This window comes from Cebus imitator, unplaced genomic scaffold (genome assembly GCF_001604975.1).
Source record: "Cebus imitator isolate Cc_AM_T3 unplaced genomic scaffold, Cebus_imitator-1.0 Scaffold6, whole genome shotgun sequence".
Classification (NCBI taxonomy): domain Eukaryota; kingdom Metazoa; phylum Chordata; class Mammalia; order Primates; family Cebidae; genus Cebus; species Cebus imitator.
This window is the reverse complement of record NW_016107321.1, coordinates 12,304,017-12,326,449: the sequence shown is the minus strand read 5'-3', so window position 1 is coordinate 12,326,449 and position 22,433 is coordinate 12,304,017. Positions and strand designations below refer to the sequence as shown.

The 22,433-nt window shown below is 34.8% G+C and overlaps 1 protein-coding gene across 18 annotated transcripts in view; it reads right to left on the bottom strand.

The window, feature by feature from the left end:
- SYNE1 (spectrin repeat containing nuclear envelope protein 1) overlaps positions 1-22,433 on the bottom strand; it is a 529,474-nt gene that overhangs the window by 345,128 nt on the left and 161,913 nt on the right. For 15 of the 18 annotated variants that reach the window (XM_017537464.2, XM_037742153.1, XM_037742143.1 and 12 more), the window contains 8 exons: positions 16,677-16,789; positions 15,980-16,148; positions 10,057-10,153; positions 9,285-9,487; positions 7,352-7,516; positions 6,749-6,901; positions 5,602-5,745; positions 2,786-2,959 (listed from right to left, as the gene is read on the bottom strand). In XM_017537464.2, the coding sequence (XP_017392953.1) occupies positions 2,786-2,959; positions 5,602-5,745; positions 6,749-6,901; positions 7,352-7,516; positions 9,285-9,487; positions 10,057-10,153; positions 15,980-16,148; positions 16,677-16,789 (1,218 nt within the window). Of the gene's footprint in view, positions 1-2,785; positions 2,960-5,601; positions 5,746-6,748; positions 6,902-7,351; positions 7,517-9,284; positions 9,488-10,056; positions 10,154-15,979; positions 16,149-16,209; positions 16,483-16,676; positions 16,790-16,925; positions 18,874-22,433 lie in introns of those variants that run through there. The other 3 variants (XM_017537562.2, XM_017537568.2, XM_037742159.1) reach the window with 3 other exon arrangements.

The window sequence follows — 22,433 nt, the reverse complement described above, 5'->3', positions numbered from 1 at the left end:
GAGATGGAGTCTTGCTCTGTCACCAGGCTGCAATGCAGTGGTGCGATCTCAGCTCACGGCAACCTCCACCTCCTGGGCTCAAGTGATTCTCCTGCCTCCCGAGTAGCTGGGACTACAGGTGCATGCTACCATGCCCAGCTCATTTTTGTATTTTTAGTAGAGACAGGGTTTCACCATGTTGGCCAGGATAGTCTCGATCTCTTAACCTTGTGATCTGCCCACCTTGGCGTCCCAAAGTGCTGGCATTACAGGTATGTACCACCGCACCTGGCCAAAAGATCTCAATTTTAAACAATCACTGAAGTCAGTGCTTTATTATATAAGGCATTTAAATGTTACACAGAGTTTTTCAAGATTTTGAAATATCTCATGTACATTTTATTATCACTAAGAAAATGACAGAGCATCAAAAGTTGTTTGTCTAGGTCTGCATTCCTCTAGCAAGGTGACAGGCCTGTGGTCTAATTGAGAGAACAATAATGAAATTAATCAATACAGATCAGGTTTTAACGTGACTAAACAAATTAAGCATCAATGCGTATTCACTTTGCTGAAAGAGATGCACTAAATATGTATTTCATATATCCTAAATTTATAATATTTGAAGGTATACAGCCTATCAGTCTTAGTAATGAAATGGTAGGGTTTAGATCCTAATTTAAAAAGGGCAGCAGACCCATGCAGCTAGGGAAAACTTGCAGCTGTCACACATTTGCAGGACAAGATGTAATGGTGACTTACAGACACTTCCACCTCTGACCTGTGGCCTCCAATTTTGATTTTGGCAGTACACAGCATGGAAATCGTTGAGGCCAGCACAAGGTAGAGTCACTTTTTGACCTGAATTATACCATTTGCATTTCAGTATCCTCAACTGCTTTGAAAAAATATTTCAAACTCCTCATTTGGATGCCATTTTGGATATCCAGATGCAAATATCAAGATTACGGTTTTTTGTTTGTTTGGGCAAAATAAAATAAGGATGTACTTTTTCCTTTTGAAGACTTAGGCAATAAAAGGGTAAAATAAGTTCAAAATGTGTTATAAAATTTTATTATTAATAATGCTATGAATGTTATTTTAATTATGGAAAGATTATTTAATGACAATACAAATTTAGAAATGTAGGCAATGTCACCATGTCTAAAGATGAAAGATAATCTCTATCCAATATGAGAATGCAGTTTTCTGGTATAATCACTGTGGTTTTACTATGGATAATAGTAATATTATTATCAGTCATATAGTGCCACTTATTACATGCTAATCACATTATGGAGTATCTAATGTATCTGCAACAAGCCCTAAACTCAGGTATTGTAGCCTTCATCTTAAGGCGAGAAAATTAAAGATAATGAAAGCTTCCTAATTTGCAATATTAGATATAAGATCAGAATATCTGTCAGACTCATTCCAGACACTCCTGGCTCTTTTTACTAATGATGCTACCTTCCTCCCATGAATCTATTTCAATTAATGCAGTGGCAAACCTTTTGTACATTAGTTTCTCACTCCTCTGGTGGATAGGTTCATTTGTAATAAACCAAATAAGTCAATTAACTACAATACTCAGTAGGAGACTGCTATGCATACAATCTGTTTACTAAAAATGAGACAAAGAAAAATGATTATCACATCAAATACATTTCCAGAGATTCATGGTTGTTTAAACTCTCCTATTCCAAACAGTAAAGAAAAGATCTCATAAGACAGAGGTTATATATACTAGATGGAAATGGAAAGAAATTGTTTTTATTATATATATGTAAATAATATATATTGAAATTATCTAGCTATCAATCATCTATATTTTTTTCAAAGTATCAAGAAATGAAAGCACATATGGAATTGACCATTTTGTTAATCAGTGAGGCAGCAAGTAATGCCTAAAGCTATGTGTGGGAAGCAACAGTAAATGATTTTCCAAAAGAAGGTTGATAAAAGAATGAAAATATCATATATGTATATACAATACAAATATTTATATGTTTTATATAAATATTTTTATGCTTTATATATAATTTATATATATTTATCTTTTAGATATTTAATATAGAGAGACAGTATATTTATTTAATTTTCTTATAGTTTCTTTCTACTAGCAAAGCTAGCGATCATGTTTCATGAACAAAGTCCATAAAAAGTTTAATATAAATAAATTCTCACTAGCATTTTTAAAAGGATAGACTATATGTAGTCTATTGCTAGTAGACACTGTAAGAAAATTAAATAAATACAAAGCAGAGACATAACAGAAAGTCCTTTGATTATGGGTACCCTTAATGTTTGAAGTTATGAGTTATGGATGTGGCTCCATCTCTATAACACATCCCTTATTTCACAGAGACATAGTGAACTTTGCATCTTCCATACTTGGTGTTCAGGATGCATGACTGATGCATGCACACAGCAGATGCTTATAAATAGCTTGCTGAGTGCCGTCAGCTCACAATATTGCTCCATTGATAGAAAGGAGAGCTGAGTGCTCAACACAAACCATTTTTCCTAATTTTGCTCAACTCAATGAATTTACTGAATCAGATGAATAGAGCCTGGTTTGCACCTGAGTCCAGCTAGCCTGGTCCCTGGAAACAGTTCTCATAGCCCCTCCATTGACAGTGAATGGATTTTCATCTTTGGACAAGACATGTATTTTTGTTTTGAGTTAGTAGTACTATTCTAGAAAAATGTTTCTTGTCCTAACTGAATTTCTATTACTGTAAGCAACACCCTGGTCTTGTTACACATTTTAAAATAATTGTCTCCTGAAAGGGATTGTTCTCACCTGATGCTTTTGTTTAAAAAGAGCACTAGATTGTGCCTCATGCTCAAGAACTGTGATAATTTCGTTGATTTTCTCAAGTGAGTCATAAAAGGACGTCATCTGCTTTTCTAATTCCTCCAACGGAATCAACAGCTGCTGACACTCATAAAGGAGCGGGGAGTAACATTCTTTGACCTTTAAAAACACAAAGGCAAAAATTCCATGAAAGACCATTAAGTGCCACTAGCTCAGGGAATGTGCATAGCTCTGAGGAACATTTTCTTTAGTGACATGATCATTTGGTGCTTACAAATATCTAAAGACATTTCTTTAATGATATTTCCTCTATATTGTTAAATTTTGCTGTGAAAAATAATAGTGCTGTATCACTGAGACAAATAAATGGCTACTGAGTTTTCTCATGAAAATTCATCTAAATCGTCCATCTGGATAGCACTTTCTCATCTAAATGATTGTTTTTAGTGAGCCAGATGGTATCAAATTGTGCTTCATAAACCACACAACTCATTTTTATTTTGGCCTTGAAATCTGACCTAAGACAGTCACGAATTATTATCACATTATCTAGACCATCCTGGGTCTTCCAGCTTTATTTTCAAGGTTGCCTACTTGAACCCTTGACTTAAGATGAATTTATAAACCTGTCGACTTATTCTTCCCAGACAGGCCTGTGCTTCCCTTCCTCCCACCAGCTCCATGCTTTGCTGCTCCCTGCTTATCAACATCCTACTCATCCCAAACACTAATGTCACACCAATTTTCTCATGAAGGTTCCCATGCTAGGGGAGGGCTCTGTAGTCTGAACTGATGCAGCCCTTACCTGTCACTTGTCTTTTAAAACATGTTTTAGTTTATAGACCTGCATTGTCTTAAAGACGAGGTCATAGGCTCTTGGAAATCAAGAGCTTCAGGTGTCTATCCTGTCATCCTCCAAGGACTTCCCATCTCTTCTCATACTTTCAGATAACCAAGGAAAGGAAATTAATCACTATTTGTTAGTAGGTCATTCTTTGTTTCTCATGTAGTATAAAGACAATAATGGTCTAACCATATGAGGCATATTCCAAAAATAATCCTTGAGGAAAGTGGTGTAGGGTAACATTGTGCTGTACTGTCAAACACATAATTATGTATGAAGAAATGTTTTTATGTTCTTGGATATACTGCCTGAAGTATACACTAATCAAAAGAAAGTTACCATCTTGCTGGTGCAACAAGACTCTGGTATAAATACCTTGAACAAAACCAAGAGAGTCTACTAATGTGTATACAAATCAGTGTGTTTTATTAATCCTTCCTGGGTGCAAGAGAAAACCTGTCAAGATGCTGCATCTGAAACAGTAAAAAAGCAAATGACAATTTCCTCTCTCAGGGGTTTCCCTGAACACCTAAACATGGCTCAGGTTAAGACGTGCAAGCCCAGCTATGGCTCTGAAAGCTGCTGGGAAGTTATCCAATTGAAAATGTTGACTTCAAATTGTACTCATTGTTTAGCAGATTTTACTAGTATCCAATATTACCATTATTGTCCATTACCTTTAAATTATAAATAATTCTAACTTGAATGGTAAAAAAAAATGAACTGAACATAAACATTCTCATAGATATCAGATTGACAGATGAAATTTTCTCTTTTTTATGGTCGCTATTTTTTCTATTTTAGCTTTTTGAACATATTCTTTTTCAGTTTTTCCCTACCACTGATTTCACAAAGGTTATTCTCTTCCTTTCTACCTTTCTTTCCTATTTAACAAGGTCTTCTGCTTCATTTCTACTTTGTTTTCCCATTCTTCATTTTAAAATGTTTCCATTCATTTATTATAATCACTTCTCTCTTTTATCAGAAATTAATTACCTGATTTAGGTGAACTTTGCAAATAATACCATCTTCTAAAATTCAAATTTGGATAGACAACAAATCCGGATGGAACTTCCAAAGCTCTTAAGGAAAAATCACCCAATAGAATAGAAAATGCTTATGGCTAGTGCTTACATCCATCTAGTTCCCATACAGAAAATGTATAAATGTATATATTCTTTTTTTTTTTTTTTTTTGAGACAGAGTCTCACTCTGTTGCCCAGGCTGGAGTGTAATAGTGCGATCTTGGCTCACTGCAACCTCCACCTCCCCAGTTAAAGCAATTCTCCTGCCTCAGTCTTTTGCATAGCTGGGATTACAGGCACACACCACCACACCCAGCTAATTTTTGTATTTTGAGTAGACAAGGTTTCCCCATGTTGGTCAGTCTGGTCTCGAACTCCTGATCTTGTGATGCTTCCTCCTCAGCTTCCCAAAGTGCTGAGATTATAGGCGTGAGCCACCACATGCAGCCTAAATGTATATATTCTAAGCCTAAGGTGAACTCCATGAAATAGAAGGGCAGAATTTCCACTGCTTTGTGGCTATGCTTGCAGAAAATTGCACAGGTAAGCTTGGAGTGGAAATATATCAAACAAATCTCAATAAATTCTCAGTTAAGTGTAGGGTCCCTCTTCTTTCTCCTCCTCATCCTTTTTCTCTTTCTCTTTCCCTCTCTTCATTTTATCACATGTAACTGTTCCCCAAAAGTATCTACCTTTCTATTAAAATATAGCTATAACACTTCTAAATTTACAAAGGTAATATTTGGTATCAGCATCATAGTTTTGTTTTGTTTTTTTTAATTCATGAAAAAGTTACTAAATCAAGAATCCCAATTAGAAACAAAAACACCATTAACAAGTAAACAATTTGCCTATGGGGAGAGGGGGCAGCAAGCAAGCTGAAGGCACTGTTGGTGTCACACAGACTATTGAGCATTAAATTATTTTCGCACCTTGGTTAGCTGTTCTTTGAGCTTTGACATGGTTGCAAACATTTCTTTTCCTTCTTCTTGGGGGCTTTCTTTGGTAATCAGGTGTGCTGTCTTTGTAATTATCTTGTATTGGGCATCCATCACAGGCACCCTCTGCTCAATATCCTGCATGAATCATTGAAACAGCCAGATTCACATATGACACATTTCCTCTTAATTTCAGGATTCCATAGAAGAATTTTGGAATCAAAATTTTGCAGAACAAAAATCAATATGCACTGTATAAAATCCAATACTTACACTAAACTTTTGATGGTTCCAGTTTTTGCTTCCCTTCACTACTAATAAATATTGGTAATATTATATTGTTAATAAAACTTTCCTTTAAAGTGACCAAAACATAAAGATTAGCTGAAATAATCTTTGTACTTTCCCAAAAAACCATTGTTAATGTAGTATGGAAATATAAAACATAATGTAAATGTATATTTAAAATGTCTGGCAATTCTGACTTTTAAAATTGGACGGGTTTTCTTTAAAGAAAAGAGAAAAGTAACTCACTGCCTTTATAAAAACTTATAAATTAGAAATATTAGGATAATGACAATTTAAATTACTTAAAGTCTTTTCCCACAGTAAAAACCAAAGCGAACATCTCATCTATACATCATTAAGCTTTTTTTCCTGTGTTTATATCCATTTTTAAATTTTTACAAAGACAAAAGAATGATACTGTTCTTTCCTTTTCTCATGTAGCAATTTATTGCAAAATCTTCCCATGTCATTAAAAATTCTTCCACTACTTCATTTTTGAGAGCTGCACGGTATTCAAAATATGCAAACACCACAGTTCATGGAATAAATGCTTTATTATTGAATGTATTTAGGTGGAGGTGCTATCTTTAGATGTTTCCTCATTTTTCCTAATGCTTTGTTGTAGAAAAAAAAATCCAAATTGAAAATCAATTTGAAGTTACTTTATGTGATTAAGACATGTCTTTTTTACGTTTGATATATTTTTTCTGACAGGTGCAAATTGGGACATACAGACATGTCAAGGTGATGCCCATGAGACACAGAAACAGCTTTCGCAATGATCTGAATAAACTTGCTGATCTTTACTGTCACAACAGAGAAGACTTTTCATTTTGATTCAGAAACTCCTCACCTCCAAGTCTTGAATTAGTAACTTGACATTCATAAAAGAGACTTCTAAGGGTTCAGAAAGTTTCTTATGGGATTCCGTTGCAAAAGTAGACAGGGTAACAACACAGTCTGTGTACTCCTTCTTCATTCTGTCCATCTCATCAGCCTGAGCATACTGTTAAGGAAAGGGAGGAGGGAACATTGTGAAAGCCATTTAGCTGCGACCACTGGAACTACAACTTTCATCTCTGGAATTATCTGGTAAGAAAGGCTCTAATCCTTGATACTTATTTTAGATAAATTTGAAGTAAGTCCAATTAGTTTGAAAGAAAAAAGAAACTAGCATAAAAATGAAGAACTATGATTTGAAACAAGAATCGTTCCATAGAAGTAGGCGCCATATGTCAACATAATCCTTAATCAAACTAACACATTTCTGTAACGTTCCGCCATTATGCATGGAAAAGAATGAATAACCAATCCTAAAACACATACCGGTTTTAAACATATCTATGCTTTGCCTTATTAAACCCGTGCTATAAAAATATAATTCTCTCTAAACAGACTACTTATCACATTTATAACACACACACGTTTGAGGTGTATATAGATTTTAAAGACATACTTGCTTGACTTCCATAAACAACTCCCTCCACCGCCCATTTAGCAATAGTAATTGCTGCTTCAGGTCACGGGAAACCATCTCATTACAGGTTTCAATGAGAAAATTGCCAGCATCGTTCATGGCAGTATGCTGCTGAATCCAATGAGGTAAATTTCGAAAAAAATCCTAAACAATAAAGAATGCACAATATCATAAACCATAAACCGCATATCAATGACTGATGTGAAAGTGACTAAATTAGGAAAAATATCTTTGCTTTAACATTCATGTGAATTTTAAGATAAATCATAAATCTCTTTAAAAATGCACATTTTTAAAGTTTTAAAATGTGAAGTTTTAAAAGTTAAAAGTTTTAAAATGTGAACTAGAGATACTGAGTGTCTTTTTTATAAGAACATTTACGCCATATCATTTGTTGAAGACAAAACAAAACATGATGACCACTTTCTGTTATTTTTATTTTACAGATTAAAAAGCTGAATTTCTGTCAATGTAAGAGACCTATGCATAACCTTCAGGCTAGTAAATACCAGTGCGAGAGTCATAAAAAAGGCATAATTTATAAGGGAAATATATAGCTTCCTTTTTTATTGTATAAATGTATACGAGTGCAATTTTGTACATGAATAGATTGTGTGGTGGTAAAGTCGGGGCTTTTATTCCCTTTTAAAGAAAGAATAGCTTTCTCTAAAAATTTCTAAACAAATTTTTGACCTGTTACTTTTGATTTTTAAATTTCAATGTAGTACATTAAGGTAATTAGCAATCATGGAGATAAACCATCGAAGAAAAAAATTAAATTAAGTATCTGGGTCGAGAGCACTTAATACAACAACACACTTTCTTGTTTGTTTAAGGGTTCACTCTTGGCAATGAAACAGTTTCCAACTCATTTTAAATAAAGTGCATGTGTGCACGTTCACACACACAACAGATACCACAGTGAAAAACAAGGATACCAAAGATAATTCAAAATCCATTTCATAAGCCATGTGTGGGAGGACTTCCTACATGTATAAATAGATAAGAACACTTCTGTTTCTGCTGGTTATATTCCTTTGGATCAAATTAACACATATGACATCTACTAGGGCACAGCCAGTCTAATTGGAAAAGCCAAAATCTGTATGGGTACATAGTTATTGCCTCCCTCAGCTACGTGAGCATATTTAATCTATATGAAATGTCAAATGGTAAAACATTTAAAAGTGATACATCTACTTGTACAAACAATAATAGATGAACCAATCTTGGATGGCATGTGGTAATTCTAGTGTGTACATTTTTAGTATCACTTACATATAAATTGATTTTCCACCTAAAAATGCCAGGCTTCTATTTGGAAGTATATAAGCAGAAATCGGTCCATTTCATGTGATATTTAAATAAGTAACATTAACGTAAAATAGTAGCTCTCGCAGGCACACACACATACATACTTATAACTGGCCACAAAGAAATCACTCCTACTTAGAATGAGGCCCTTGCTTGAGGGTTAGTAGAATCCAAAACAGAATATCTAAAGAGGTACAAATGTCATGGTCCAGCTGTTCAGCTGGTGGATGCTCTCACATAGATTCAGTACTATGTGTTTCACGCTATATGAAGACAAACCAAAGTTGTTTTCATCCTCTCTTTAATCAGGAAATCCATGAAGACTGGGGTCCTACACACTCCCCTTCACACACAGACTTCAGTGTAATATAGTGCCCTCTCCTCTGCTGCCCACTGGATTTACTCAACCCTTCATCAGCTTCTATAAGCAGTGTATTTATTGGCCTATTACTAACCTGAAAGTGCAACTTTTCAGGCAAAGTCAGGATTCTTGAGTCACACTTGCAAATATATGATACTCCCTAGTGAGCTCTGCTGTAAAAGTCTCTCGTGCTTGTGTACATCAAAAGCCTTTTCTTTTTGCACAAACCAGTCTTACCTTTTTGGCATTTTCTGATTGATTGAGCATTTTTTCAGCATCCTCTAGCCAGGCTTGCAGACTAGCCACTGTATTGCCATAGCGATCCCAGTTAGAGATCACTTCTTCCAGCATGCTCTTCACACTTCTAACTTCTACTGAGAGATTTCGCCACTGAGCAGTGGTTTCATTCATGAATTTCATTACATTCTCAGCTTCCTCCACTGAAACAGAAAAAAAAACATTTATAACCCTTATTTTATATTTTAAATCCTCCATATCTTTTTTTCTGTGGTCTTATACATTGGTTTGCAATATTATCCATCACAAATGCCAGAGTTCATTTCCAACAAATATAACAGACATAATTATACATGGAAAACAAATGCATTTTACAAATTACATCTTTACACTAATTAATTTCTCATTTACTTGATTGTTACTCAAGTTATTCTATGCTTTTGACTTTAATCTTAGAATTGAAGGTAGCTTGAAAAATTGCAATTTAGAAAACGATTGCTTATTTTGTTCTCTCTTAGAAGAACACACACGCATGCACACACACACACACAGACACAGAGGGAGAGAGAAAAAGAGAGAGAAAAAGTATGATTATGCAGGTCAGGCACTGTACAAAGCACAAGGAACTGAAGCTAGTATGTGTTCTCTTGGCCAATGGCAAGATGACACAAAAATTCTATGGAGAGAAAGAATGATCTGATCAGATAGAAATCTGAAAGGCTCTAAATTCTACTGTAGTCTACATTGCAACAAATTCTGTAGCATGTTTTACCTGAACCATCTGCTTTGATATACATTTCGGCTGTCTGTTTCAAGATCTGGTATGTCACTTCATATTGTTCAAAGAACTTGCTATTTTCTATAAAAGACTAGAAAAGGAGGAATGGTTAGAAGATAGCAAACATTAGGCTCATGTAAAATTCCAAAGTCAATTTTCTTCAGTATAGCTATAAGTACAGTTTACCCAAATTTGCTAATCTCACTCTTTTTGAAAATATAAACTTAATTCACTGCCACAAATTACCTAAGATCATTTTGAACACATAAATTGATTCCATGCTTTTGATTCTATCCAGTACAAGATTAAGAAAATATTCTATTTCTTCACCAACCAAGGGTTTGCTTTTTGAAGAGACAGAAATTTCTCTAGAGAACTTGGGTCTAACATTTAGAAAGCACTAAATTTAGAAGAACATTTTAAAGTGTCCCACTGTGTTTCAGCTGTGGAATTCTGTTGCTCTTTGAACATTAATCCTGGTGAATGACTGCTCTGAGGAGCTCCAGATTATAAATAAATGACACAGCGCACAAATACTCCCCTTAAAATAAAAAGTAAGTAGGCTGGGAGTGGTGGCTCATGCCTCTAATCCCAGCACTTCAGGAGGCCGAGGCAGCCAGATCACCTGAGGTCAGAAATTCAAGACCAGCCTGGCCAACATGATGAAACCCCATATCTACTAAAAATACAAAAATTAGCCAGATATGGTGGCATGTGCCTGTAGTTCCAGCTACTCAGGAGGCTAAGGCAGGAGAGTTGCTTGAACTCGGGAGCTGGAGGTTGCAGTGAGCCAAGATCTTGCCACTGCACTCTAGCCTGGGTGACAAAGTGAGACTCCATCCAATAATAATAATAACAAATAAACTAAAAGTAAGTAGAAAAATTTTAAATAATTGCATACTCTATTCATGTTATCAATGGCCTATTATAGAAAAATTACAGTAAGACATGTCTATAAATCTGTAATTCATACATGTAATAGAGTCATTACTGGCAAATGGATATTATAAAATTGAGAACACACAAAAAAGTCTTTAGGTAAATTTTATTATTGCTCACTTCAAGAAATATAAAATAATGCCCGTTTCAAAGACCATTCTCACTTCTCTAAAGTAGAGAACTGATGCAATTATAGCTAACAACACATCACCAAAGGCTCTTTAATTTCTTGTTATAGTATAATGAGTTCCTGTGATTTGAATCTATTAAAATACTTCATAAATGTCATTGTCATAAATACAAAATTAGCCTTCAAAAACGAGCTGATTTTTTGTATAGCACGCTGATGAATGCTTAATATGGAGTTGCAAGACACTTGTGTGCAGAGGAAACATTATTATTCATAAAGCAATTTCATAGAAATCTCTAGATTGTTTTTACTGATAAATGTTTATCATATCTTGAGATAACATTTAAAAAATTGTATCTGTAACAAATTTTATATCATTTTATGTTTATAAAGCATTTACTTATAAATTAACTATTCTTCAGGGATAAAGTGAATAGAGAAAGCTGTGAGCTGGACTAAGAGGCTCCATGATGAATACAACATTCAATAACTTTCATTGGCTTTATTTTATTTGTTTGAGAATAAAGTAAGACAATAATATTCTGATTAATTCACTATTTATTCTTATATCTTTTTATTACAACTCAGTTGGGAAAAGAATAATTTACAATTTTGAGTAACTTAACTAAACAACCAAATCATTATTTGATCAAAAATATACCTAATGTTCAAGATACTGTGTAAGAAATTGAAGAAATAATTATATTTGGCAAAGTTTAAAAAACAGTCTGCATTTAATATTGATGCAAATTTCAAGAAGCCAATAGCAAAATAATTGTCCTAAGTGTCAAAGAATGGAAACTAGTTGCTTGTGGCGCACAGGAATACTTAAATATGCTTTTGCTAGAGTAGCTTACAAAATAATTAAAAATAAACAAGTGAGAAAAGCTTATTTCCAATTTAATTTTTGGTCCAAGAGGCAGGGAAGAAGGAAGAATGTCTTCAGAAAGAATGTTTTATAAATGCTGTAGAAACTCGTTAATCTATTTTTGAACTTGGCTATTAGCAAGACTGGATGATTAATTTTCAAAGAAAGATTCCTATTTTTAATTTAAATTTTTATTGGTCCATCTAACTTCGTCCTTTTTTTTCTGAATATGGAAATAAATGCATTTAGCAATATGGATTATTTTGTCTATTGAATCACTTTAGCAGAACTGCTAAATCTCCATTTTAATGTAAGCGATTTAGACACACCTCTCAGAAAAATGCAAAAGTAAATACAAATGCATGTTTAAAATAATAATATCAGGATTCATTTATTTCTTTCAAAATAAGGTTGACATTTGGATCCCAAGTTCAACAAATAAGCCATTTTAGTCAGGGGACTTTAAAAGTTGATGGTATTTCAAGAAAAGTAAGTGGCATACTTATTTTTGGTATTTAATTTTAGTGTTAGTGACTGTATTTCTACTTTCACAAGATGGGCATAAATATAATAAATATGAAACTCATCAGTTTCACTTGAATGGAACTACACCAGATAATTTCAGATAATTAAAATGAATATTAAGGGGTGGTTTTTATCAAGACTATTTACATTAAAATATAATTATGAATAAAATGAATATTCACATTATGTTGCATTCACACAGTCCACGGTTTCAAGAGCTCTTTTTTTTCTTTCACGTGAAAGATTGGAATATTAGCCTCTTTTTTTCATAGTGCATTGTGAGCATATGTTTTGGTCTTTGGCAACAATTTTGACCGCAAGAACTAAACGAATTATTGTTTGATTTGCATTACAGCATGTAATCACTTACCAATGGCCATGCCCTAAATTAATGACAACAAGTATTTGTGAAGTATTATCCAAGAATTCTTTAAGCACTCAGTGGCTGCATATCTGAGCTAGGAAGCACATTCTCTTTCTCTAACACTTAAAAAAAAGTATTCTTTCCTTTTTGCAGGACGAATAAGTCTGATTTGAGAATTACAACTAAGAAAAAGATAATTATGGAAACTGTATGGCCCGAATATTACTTTGGTTATTACATGAGGTAGCAGCATGTGGTTTATTATAATACTTTTTTTTTTTTTTGAAACAGGGTCTTACTCTGTAGCTCAGGCTGAAGTGCAGTAACAGGATCATAGATCACTGCAGCCATGAACTCCAGGGCTCAAGTTATCCTCCTGCCTCAGTCTCCTGAGTGGTTGGGACTACAGGTGCACACCGTGACGCCAGGCTAAATTTTCAATTTTTTTTTTGTAGAGACAGGGTCCCACTATGTTTCCTGAGCTGGTCTCAAACTCCTGGCCTCAAGTGCCTCTTCCATCTAAGCCTCCCAAAATGCAAGGATTACAGATGTTTGTGAGCTGCTGCTCCCAGCCCTTTTTTGGTGGGGGCATGGGGGTTGGAAACCAAGGAAAGAATTGCATTTACAAAACTGACTTTTGTTAATTTGTGATTTTATTTGAAAGTCTTCAGGCTCTTTGAAATTGCCTGTTCCAAAATGAATGATTTTTCATAACATTAGGGATAAGAAACGCTCTATGAGGTGTTAACATAGAAGGAAAAAAGTATATGTCAGTCTTTCTTCCCTAGAAAAATCCCTACTATTTTATTATTATTATTATTATTATTATTATTATCATAATCATCATTATTAAAACTCTGGGAAAGACTAAGTCTTCTAGAAATTAAGCTATTCACAGACACATGGGTACTCAGTAGCTAAACCATGACTAACCACCTTTGTAGTGACTGGTATCTGCACTTTATCAGCTTCTCCTCTCCCACAACCATGCTGCCTCATACACAAATAACAGCAACTCACAGGCTTTGACAGTACACTTACAGGTATGTAAGTGTAAGATATTGTCAAATATGAACCAATATTAAATAGAACTAATATTTATGTGAATTACATTCTTTACACCATGAAGACATAAGATATCATATCTAGGATTTGGCCTTTTATGTTAAAATATTTTTTTCACAATTTTTTTAGATCATGATATTCAGCACTTAAGCTCAAGGGTTTTTGATTTGGAAAGATATGAATTCAATTTCTGATTCCACACTTTACCACCTGGAGCATGTGCCACCAGGAGTATGTGACTTGAGCCTATGAAGCCTCAGTGGTTTTGCACTGGCTCCTTGGTATCCGAAACAATGTGAAGCCCCCAGCCTGTAGGGCCATCACTGAGATAAAAGATGATGCATATAAAACACTTGGCACGTGGGAAATGTTCCATAATCCATGGTTATCAAAACTATTAAGCAAAAATACCTTAAAAACCTTTAGGGAAAAGAAATATGAGTGATAGGTAGGCATTCTTCAGTAGCAGATGAGACTATTAGGAAATGTTCATTAAAGCATGCTGTGTATTTTGGATAATCAGCAATTTAATGAATAGTTGTGAAAGTTAAAAAGCAGTTTGGAAGTAGCAGCTGAGTGAACTTGTCTTTAACTTTATGAAGTAGGCAGAGAGCACTAATGTTTTTATCATTAGTAATAATTCTCTATTCACGCATCATTTGAGAAAATCGAAGAGAATTATTAACATCATTGTGTTGGAACATTCACCTGGTGGAATGGTCTTATTAGCTGTTTAAATCTGACTGATTCGCTGTTCTGAAATAGCCAGAACAAAGACTGTATCTGGTATAATTAACTACTGGGCTCAGAGGGTATCATTTGGCATGAGCAAATCTGAAAATATACATGCATATTTGTATTTTATATTTGAAGAACTAATGTAATTGCTTGAATCTAAAATTCTAGGTTTTTCATAACTTGCCAAAATAACTAGAAATGAATAAAGGAACATAACAGATTTTGCATTTTGGGACAAACGTTTCCTAGACAATTTTAGTATAGGGAAAGATTTTACTGTAAAGCAGTTAAATCATTTTTTTTTTCTCAACTACATGTTGTTCACTCATCACAGAAAATGAAACTGAAATGTAACAAGACAGATTCTGGTTCTAAGATGCCTCAGTGAGAAAATGGTTTCAATAAGTATTTCAAGCAGAACATGGTATAGAGTCACTATGACTAATCAAGTTATAAATGGGCTTATATTTTAAAAATTCATTGATTTATCATAGAATTTGTATTTAAACATAAATGAAACAGTACAAGACTAAAATATCTATTAATATTAATTCTGTGAGCAAATTTGCATTGAAAATTAATTTGTAGGAGGGGCATGTTTAATTAAGAAATAACCTGTCTTTAGTAACTATAATGCATTAAAACTGCTAGTTACAGAGCAGCCAAATTCTTTCAATCATTGATGCAGGTCTATGATTCTGGTAGACAGAGAATTATCTATATTGATAGCCGAAAATATGAGATAATCTTTAAAAATTAAGTTGGTACAGAGATTTATTGACAAAATTTTACTTTTCTTGGGTGCACACAAGGGTCAATAAAGCTCAGGGAATGACAATAAAAAAGACACCGTGGACACACTCTAAAAAAATAGTTCCCATTTGGACACTTGAGAATTGTTCTAAACTAGTCAAAACTGAATGTTAAAAAAACATGAAGGCAATCTTTAAGTATTTTAATTTAGTTTAAATGGTGATCTTCAATAAAAAATGTGGGTATGCAATACAAAAACTTTTTTAAAAAATCAATAAAGCCAGTCAGGATGGTCCCATGTGATTAATGCAGCGAAGCCTTTCTAAACTAGGGGATTTTAAATAATCAAATTCCAAAGAAATAGGTTTAGATTTCAGATAATTCTGAAAAGCTCATAAACTTATATCTAACCCATTTAACACACAGCTATCTTTATGTTTAAATTAAAGATTAAAACAACAGGGTCAAAGTAACTGAACAGTGTTGCTAAATCCATGGCTCATCGGAATTCTCTGTCAAAGCACCGGGGACTTACCACGTAGTTCTGTAGAAGCTGCTCCACTGACTCTCTCCTCCCATACTTAATGATCCAGGACTTCAGCTTTGACTCTGCAAGAACCAGCAGTGAGAGCAGACGGTACTTTAATTCTAAAAATTCCATTTTCATTAGGTGTAGCTCTGATGTGGAGGAAACAAAATGAAACCTAGAAATAAAACAGGGAGAATTTATAGAATGTAACTAATAGTAACAGAACCGATGCTTACTTAACCTGTTACATGTCAGCCTTAAATAGAATGTGGCCACAAGCTCTTCTAACTCTGGCTGATCATTTTCTGGAGATCTCCTTTCTTTTCTAGCTCTGGATTTAAAAGCAAAACATGAATGATTTAAGTCTTTGATTTGGTTTTTTCCCCTGCCAACACATCTCTCGTCTGTTTCTTTTATAAGCTGTTTTTGCAATATTACATAATGTTCCTTACAGTACTGAACAAAAATACAGCCTATGAAGAAACCATTTCTGTGATTTCCAGGCTGCAGATAAATTCAGGTTCAGTCTTTTCAGTTAATAATATATTAGAATGTTGGCATTCTCAGCATACGTTATGGAAGCCCACTTTCTATTTACCAAAGGTAAGCTTCTCTGTTAAAAATAAAATCATGAAAAAAAAAAAAGTAAAAAGCATCCACCTGGCATTTTAAAAACAGACCTCATTTAAGTACATTCTCTTACCTCTCGGCCATGTCCTCTAATTGATCAGGTGGCACTGGAATCCCGTTAACAGACCTAGTCCGGTAGATTTCATGGAATGCTCTTTTGTGGGCATCTGTGTTTTGAAGCAGATCCTAAGATACAGTTTTAAAAAAATAAAAAATGAAAAACATGTTTCACAGAGGACTAAGGAGCATAAATTCCAGCCTTCACCGATGAGTCAATGTATTCAACAATTTGATCCTGCTGCCACATTCAAAGGCAGCTTACCTTGAACAGGAGCTCTTACCTTGAACAGGAAGTGGGTGCTTGTACTTAAAACACTATGCTGGAACTGCATCTAATAATTATGCATCTTTTAAACACACATGACACTTGCACAGCAATGCATTCAGACGTTTTAAAGGCACATGAGCCAAAGGAAAATGTAATTACTGCTATGAAATGATTTTGGTATTTTTCGCCTTTCTTGATTTTGGATATGCTGGTTTTTAAAGGCTTAAAACCAAGCATGAGAAATTGAAACCTTTGACGGCAAAAGGCATTAGGCTTTCTACTGTTATTTTATTTTGAATGCATGCGGACTATTATAAATTGACATTTTCTTGCTATCTAAAGTCAATCATAATACAATATATTTCAAAATGCCCTTTTGGTTAGAAAATTTCAAACAAATGCAGGAAATGCCCCATAGGTAACACAGTGGGAAAATTAAATGTGATGTTAATAAATGTTCATTATAGACTGTATAGAACTCCACAGGTTTGCTTCATTTATTTAGGTTAATTTGAATCTTCTTTGATGTATTTGCTGTGTTTTTCATCATTCACAAACTAATTTCTAAAAAGATGTACATGTATTTTATACTCCCTCACCAATTTCTCATATAGAAGCAAGGAAAGAGTTAGGTGAAAGGAGATTCATGCCTTAATTTCTAGAGTTTAGTTTGTGTCCCAGTGGCAGAATAAATACAGTACTTAAAAATGTGTCACTCACTGAAAAAGTAGGACACATTAGCCCATGAAAATAATACATTAAAATTAATATTTTTATCTCATACCAAAATTTAGTGAATTAATTGGAGAAATTAGTGCAAAACCAGCCTAAAATCAAAAGAGACACACTTGAGGGAGGGACAAGTGAAGACTTTTCTATTATACATTAAAACATTAGGGTTTGTATGTGCTTGTCTACGTATGACATTTTAACATGGTAGAAAAACCTTAGGGCCAAACTATTTCTATTCTCATATATTTCACTACTATCACATTTTGACCTGCTCTGACTGTAGGTAAGTGCAAAGATATTCATAAGTCATGTGTGCCTCTAGGAAGGGTACTATGTGAAGCCAAGAGCTCATCACAAGAGAACAGAGATCAAATGAGTGATTTTTACAGCAGCTGTTGATGCTGAGTATTCTAGCCATTCTCTACCTCCTTTATTACATGCAGACACATTTCTGTAGCTTATGGTTTTGGTTGAAACTTTCCTAAGTGACTTCAGAGCACACTTGGAGCTCTCACCCCAGCTGGCTCTGATTTGTGACTGTTTTGAAATGAAAAAGTCTGTACTAGCTATCCAAACAAACAGAAACATTTTCATCCATATAATAAAAGAACATCTTCAGTTGGCATGACGTCACTGATTCCTCTGAAAGGTCTTCTCAGTATAAAGCAGCTAGATGCTGGGCAAAATATATGATTTTAATTCACCTTGCTGGGTTCATAGGAAGTAAGTGAACCATTTTAGGTTCCCCATTCTCAGTTTCATGACCCCAAAACTAGATCACAGACGTAGGCAAAAAACAAATAGAAAAATCCAGATTGTCCTGGGCAAATATCTACACCATTGCTGAAAGAGATTGAATCTTAGAATATAAACAGGGTAAGGACACTGAAACAAGATCTCTTCCATTTAGTCAGAACCCTCAATGAAGGCTAACATGGCCAGGTTATTAGCAAATGCAAATACAATAAGAGGAAAGCAGAGATCACCAACCACAGGAAACAGGCCACCATGAGTGAGAACCAGCAGGAATAACAAATTTATCATGCTAGAAAAATGTCAGGAATTTAATATTTGACAACAATATGTAAGATAAAAAGGGGAGTGTTCTGGTTAAAGTATTCCCCATTTCTTATATTGATTAAGAGGGGGTTAAGATATTGATTAACTTTCAATTTTTTTAAGTATCTAACAAAATTCAAGGGCAATCATACTGTACAAATAGAGTTTACAACTTTCATGCCAGTATAATAAATAAAATCATGGAATAAGAAAAATGAGCAAGGAAACAAAAAGCAAAACCTTCTTAATCAACTTATAAATAGCAAGAAAGTAGAAAAGAAGAAAAAGTAGAGCAAATAGAAAGCAGACTTAGATGCTAGAAACAAATTCAAGAATATCAATAATAATAAATAAATGTGAATAATGTAGAAATTTACTAGTTACAAAACAGAGATATTCAGACTGGAAAAACAAACAAAATAGAATTATCTGCTTTTTACAAAAGATACACCTAATCATTAAGAACATGGATAGGTTAAAATTAATAAAATGGAACACATGTCAGGCAAATACTAAGAGAAATCTGATATAAATGTATTAATACCAGACAAAATGGATTTCAGAACAGAAGCATTATAAGTACAGACACTCCTTGACTCATGACAGGGTCATGTCCCAATAAACTCATTATAAGTTGAAAATATTGTAAGTCAAAAATGTACTTAACACACCTAAACCAACCAAACATTATAGCTTAACTTCACCTACATTAAATGTACTTAGAACACTCACACTCACATTAGCCTATAATTTGGCAAAATCATCTAACACAAAGCCTATTTTATAATAAAATGTTGACTATGTCACATAAGAGTATCATATCACATGTCATTGCTGAATGTATATTACTTTTGCACCATTGTAAAGTGAAAATTGTAAGCTGAATCACTAGAAGTTGGAAACCATCTATAATTAATTACATAAAGATTAAACTTTCAATTTACTGGAGGATGATATATTATTCCTGAATTTGAACATGCCTATTAAACTCTGAACTACATAGAGCAAAAACTGATAGAACTGAAACATCAGCATCACTGTGGGACTTATCAACATGCCTCTCTAAATGAGACAGAGCAACAGAAGAAGCGTTATAGCAGGTTGTGATGCAAAGTAGGGAAAGGGCTGCAGGCATGGCTTTTGTAAGAACTTTTGGTGTTTCTGTAGCGGAAGCCAGCTGGAAATTTTGAGCAGATTGGTGAAATTATTTCAGCTACATTTTAAGGATCACTGTGGGGATCCTTCTGAAAATACCCTATCCTCCATACATTTGCTTCCCATTGCTTCTAAGACAACACTGTAGCTTGTTTTCCTCCAACCTCACTGGTTGCTCCTTCTCAGACTTTTACTGGTTCTTCTACTATTCAATCTCTTAATACTGGATTCCCTCCAGATCAGTCCTTGGTCTTTTTCTCTCCTCTGTATATACTTATTTATCTAATTTCTCCAGTCTCGGAGCTTTAAACATCCCTCCATATGCCAATGACTCTGTATTTTTATCTCCAGGCTGTACTTGTTTCTTGAGCTCTCTTACCTATTGCCTACTCCACATGTCCTCTTGGATGAGAAACAGACTCAACATGCCCCAAACTGAATTCCTGATCTGTCCTCCAAAACACGCTTCATTGTCTCCTATTCTTAATAGATAGAAACTCTGTTTTTTTCAGTAACACAGCCCCAAAACCATAACGTCATTTATGACTCTTCTTCTTTCGTAGAATGTATCTAATGCTGAAAATTGTTCTGCCCTCAAAATGTATCTGGAATCTGTCCATTTCTCACCATCTCTACAGCTGCTTCCCTGGTTCAAGGCACTCAAACTGAACTATTGAAATGGCACCCTGGCTTCCACTCTCCATTCGTAACCCACTGTATTCTCATACAGAAGCCATATCATGAAAATACTGTCATTCCTTTGCGAAAAAAAATGGGACTGGGTGCTGTGATTCATGTGTATAATTCTAGCACTTTAGGAGGGCAGGCAGATCTGTTGAGCCCAGGAGTTTGAGACCAGCCTGGGCAACATGGTAAAACTCTCTCTCCAAAAAATAAAAAATTAGCCCAGTGTGGTGGCCCATGCCTGTAATTCTACCTACTTTGCTCGGGAGGCTAAGGTGGGAGGATCACTGGATCATGGGAGGCAGAGGTTGAAGTGAGCCATGATCACACCACTACACTCCTGCCTGGGCAACAGAGCAAGACCCTTTCTCAAAAAGAAAAGAAAAGAAAAAAGAAAAGAAAAGAAAAGAAAGAAAAGAAAAGAAAAGAGAAAAGAAAATAGATGAAAAAAGGTTAGAACATTGTAGACCAAATCAACAATGCCAAAGTGTGATTAAGGAAAAGCGAGGAGGTACAAAGAAACAATATTGGGGAAATATATATAGGCACAGAAAACAATATACAGAATACATAAAACAATATTTTGAACAATTTTATGCCAATAATTCTGAAGACTTAGTCAAATGCACATAGTTTTACAAAGTATGCATTATCAAAATTGACCCAATTGCAATCTTGAGAGCCTGAATATGGGGAGACAACAGTGAAAGAAAACAATAATTCCCACCCTTATGGAGTTGACATTATAGTGCAGAAAATCAAGCAAAAGATAAGATACATTATTCAAATAGGTAACAGTTGAGATGATGATAAAACCTAAAGAGAAACATCAAACAACAAAGAGGAAGGGGAATTTTGGGGAAGCTGCAATTTCAGAAGAGGTGGCAAGAAAAGGGTTGACTGAGGGGACATTTTAGTAAAGGCCTTAGAGAGATGAAGAAGATCGTAATGGGAGTATCTGTAAGAGGATGTTTCAGACTGAGGAATGAGAACATTCCAGAAAAATGGCAAGGGTAAAGACCTCAAGGTAGGGAATGTGCTTGTCTGTTTGATGTCATCTTTTCAATGACGTTTCACTGACTACCCTATTTAAAATTGCAATAACACCTGATACCCCCTGTCCTTTTACTTTCTAACCTAAATTTACCTTTTTTTTTTTTTTTTCGAGACAGAATTGCACTCTTGTTGTCCAGGCTGATGTGCAATGGTGCAATCTTGGCTCAACACAACCTCCGCCTCCTGGGTTCAAGCGATTCTCCTGCCTCAGCCTCTCGGGTAGCTGGGATAACAGGCATGCACCACCACATCCGCTAATTTTGTATTTTTAGCAGAGATGGATTTTCTCCATGTTGGTCAGGCTGGTCTTGAACTCCTGACCTCAGGTGATCCACCCACCTCGGCCTCCCAAAGTGCTGGGATTATAGGCATGAGCCACCATTTCCAGCAAATTTAATTATTTTGTATGTTTATTACTTTTACCTGCCTCCTCTGACTAGAAGGTAAGTTATCTAAGGGCAGGGATTTTTGTCTGTTTCGCTCACAGATGTATCACAAATGCTTAAAACACTGCTTTGCACACAGAATGCTCAACAGATATTTGTTGAAAGATTAGAGAATACTAGAATGGTACAGCCAGGGGAGTAAGAAGAAAACTTACAAGTGGCACAATCCTAGCTCACTCACTGCAGCCTTTAACTCCTGGGCTCATGCAAGATAGATAGATAGATAGACAGACAGACAGACAGACAGACAGACAGATAGATAGATACATTTTTTTTTTCTTTTGAGACAGTTTTGCTCTCGTTGACCAGGCTAGAGTGCAATGGCATGATCTCTGCTCATCACAACCTCCACCTCCTGGGTTCAAGTGAT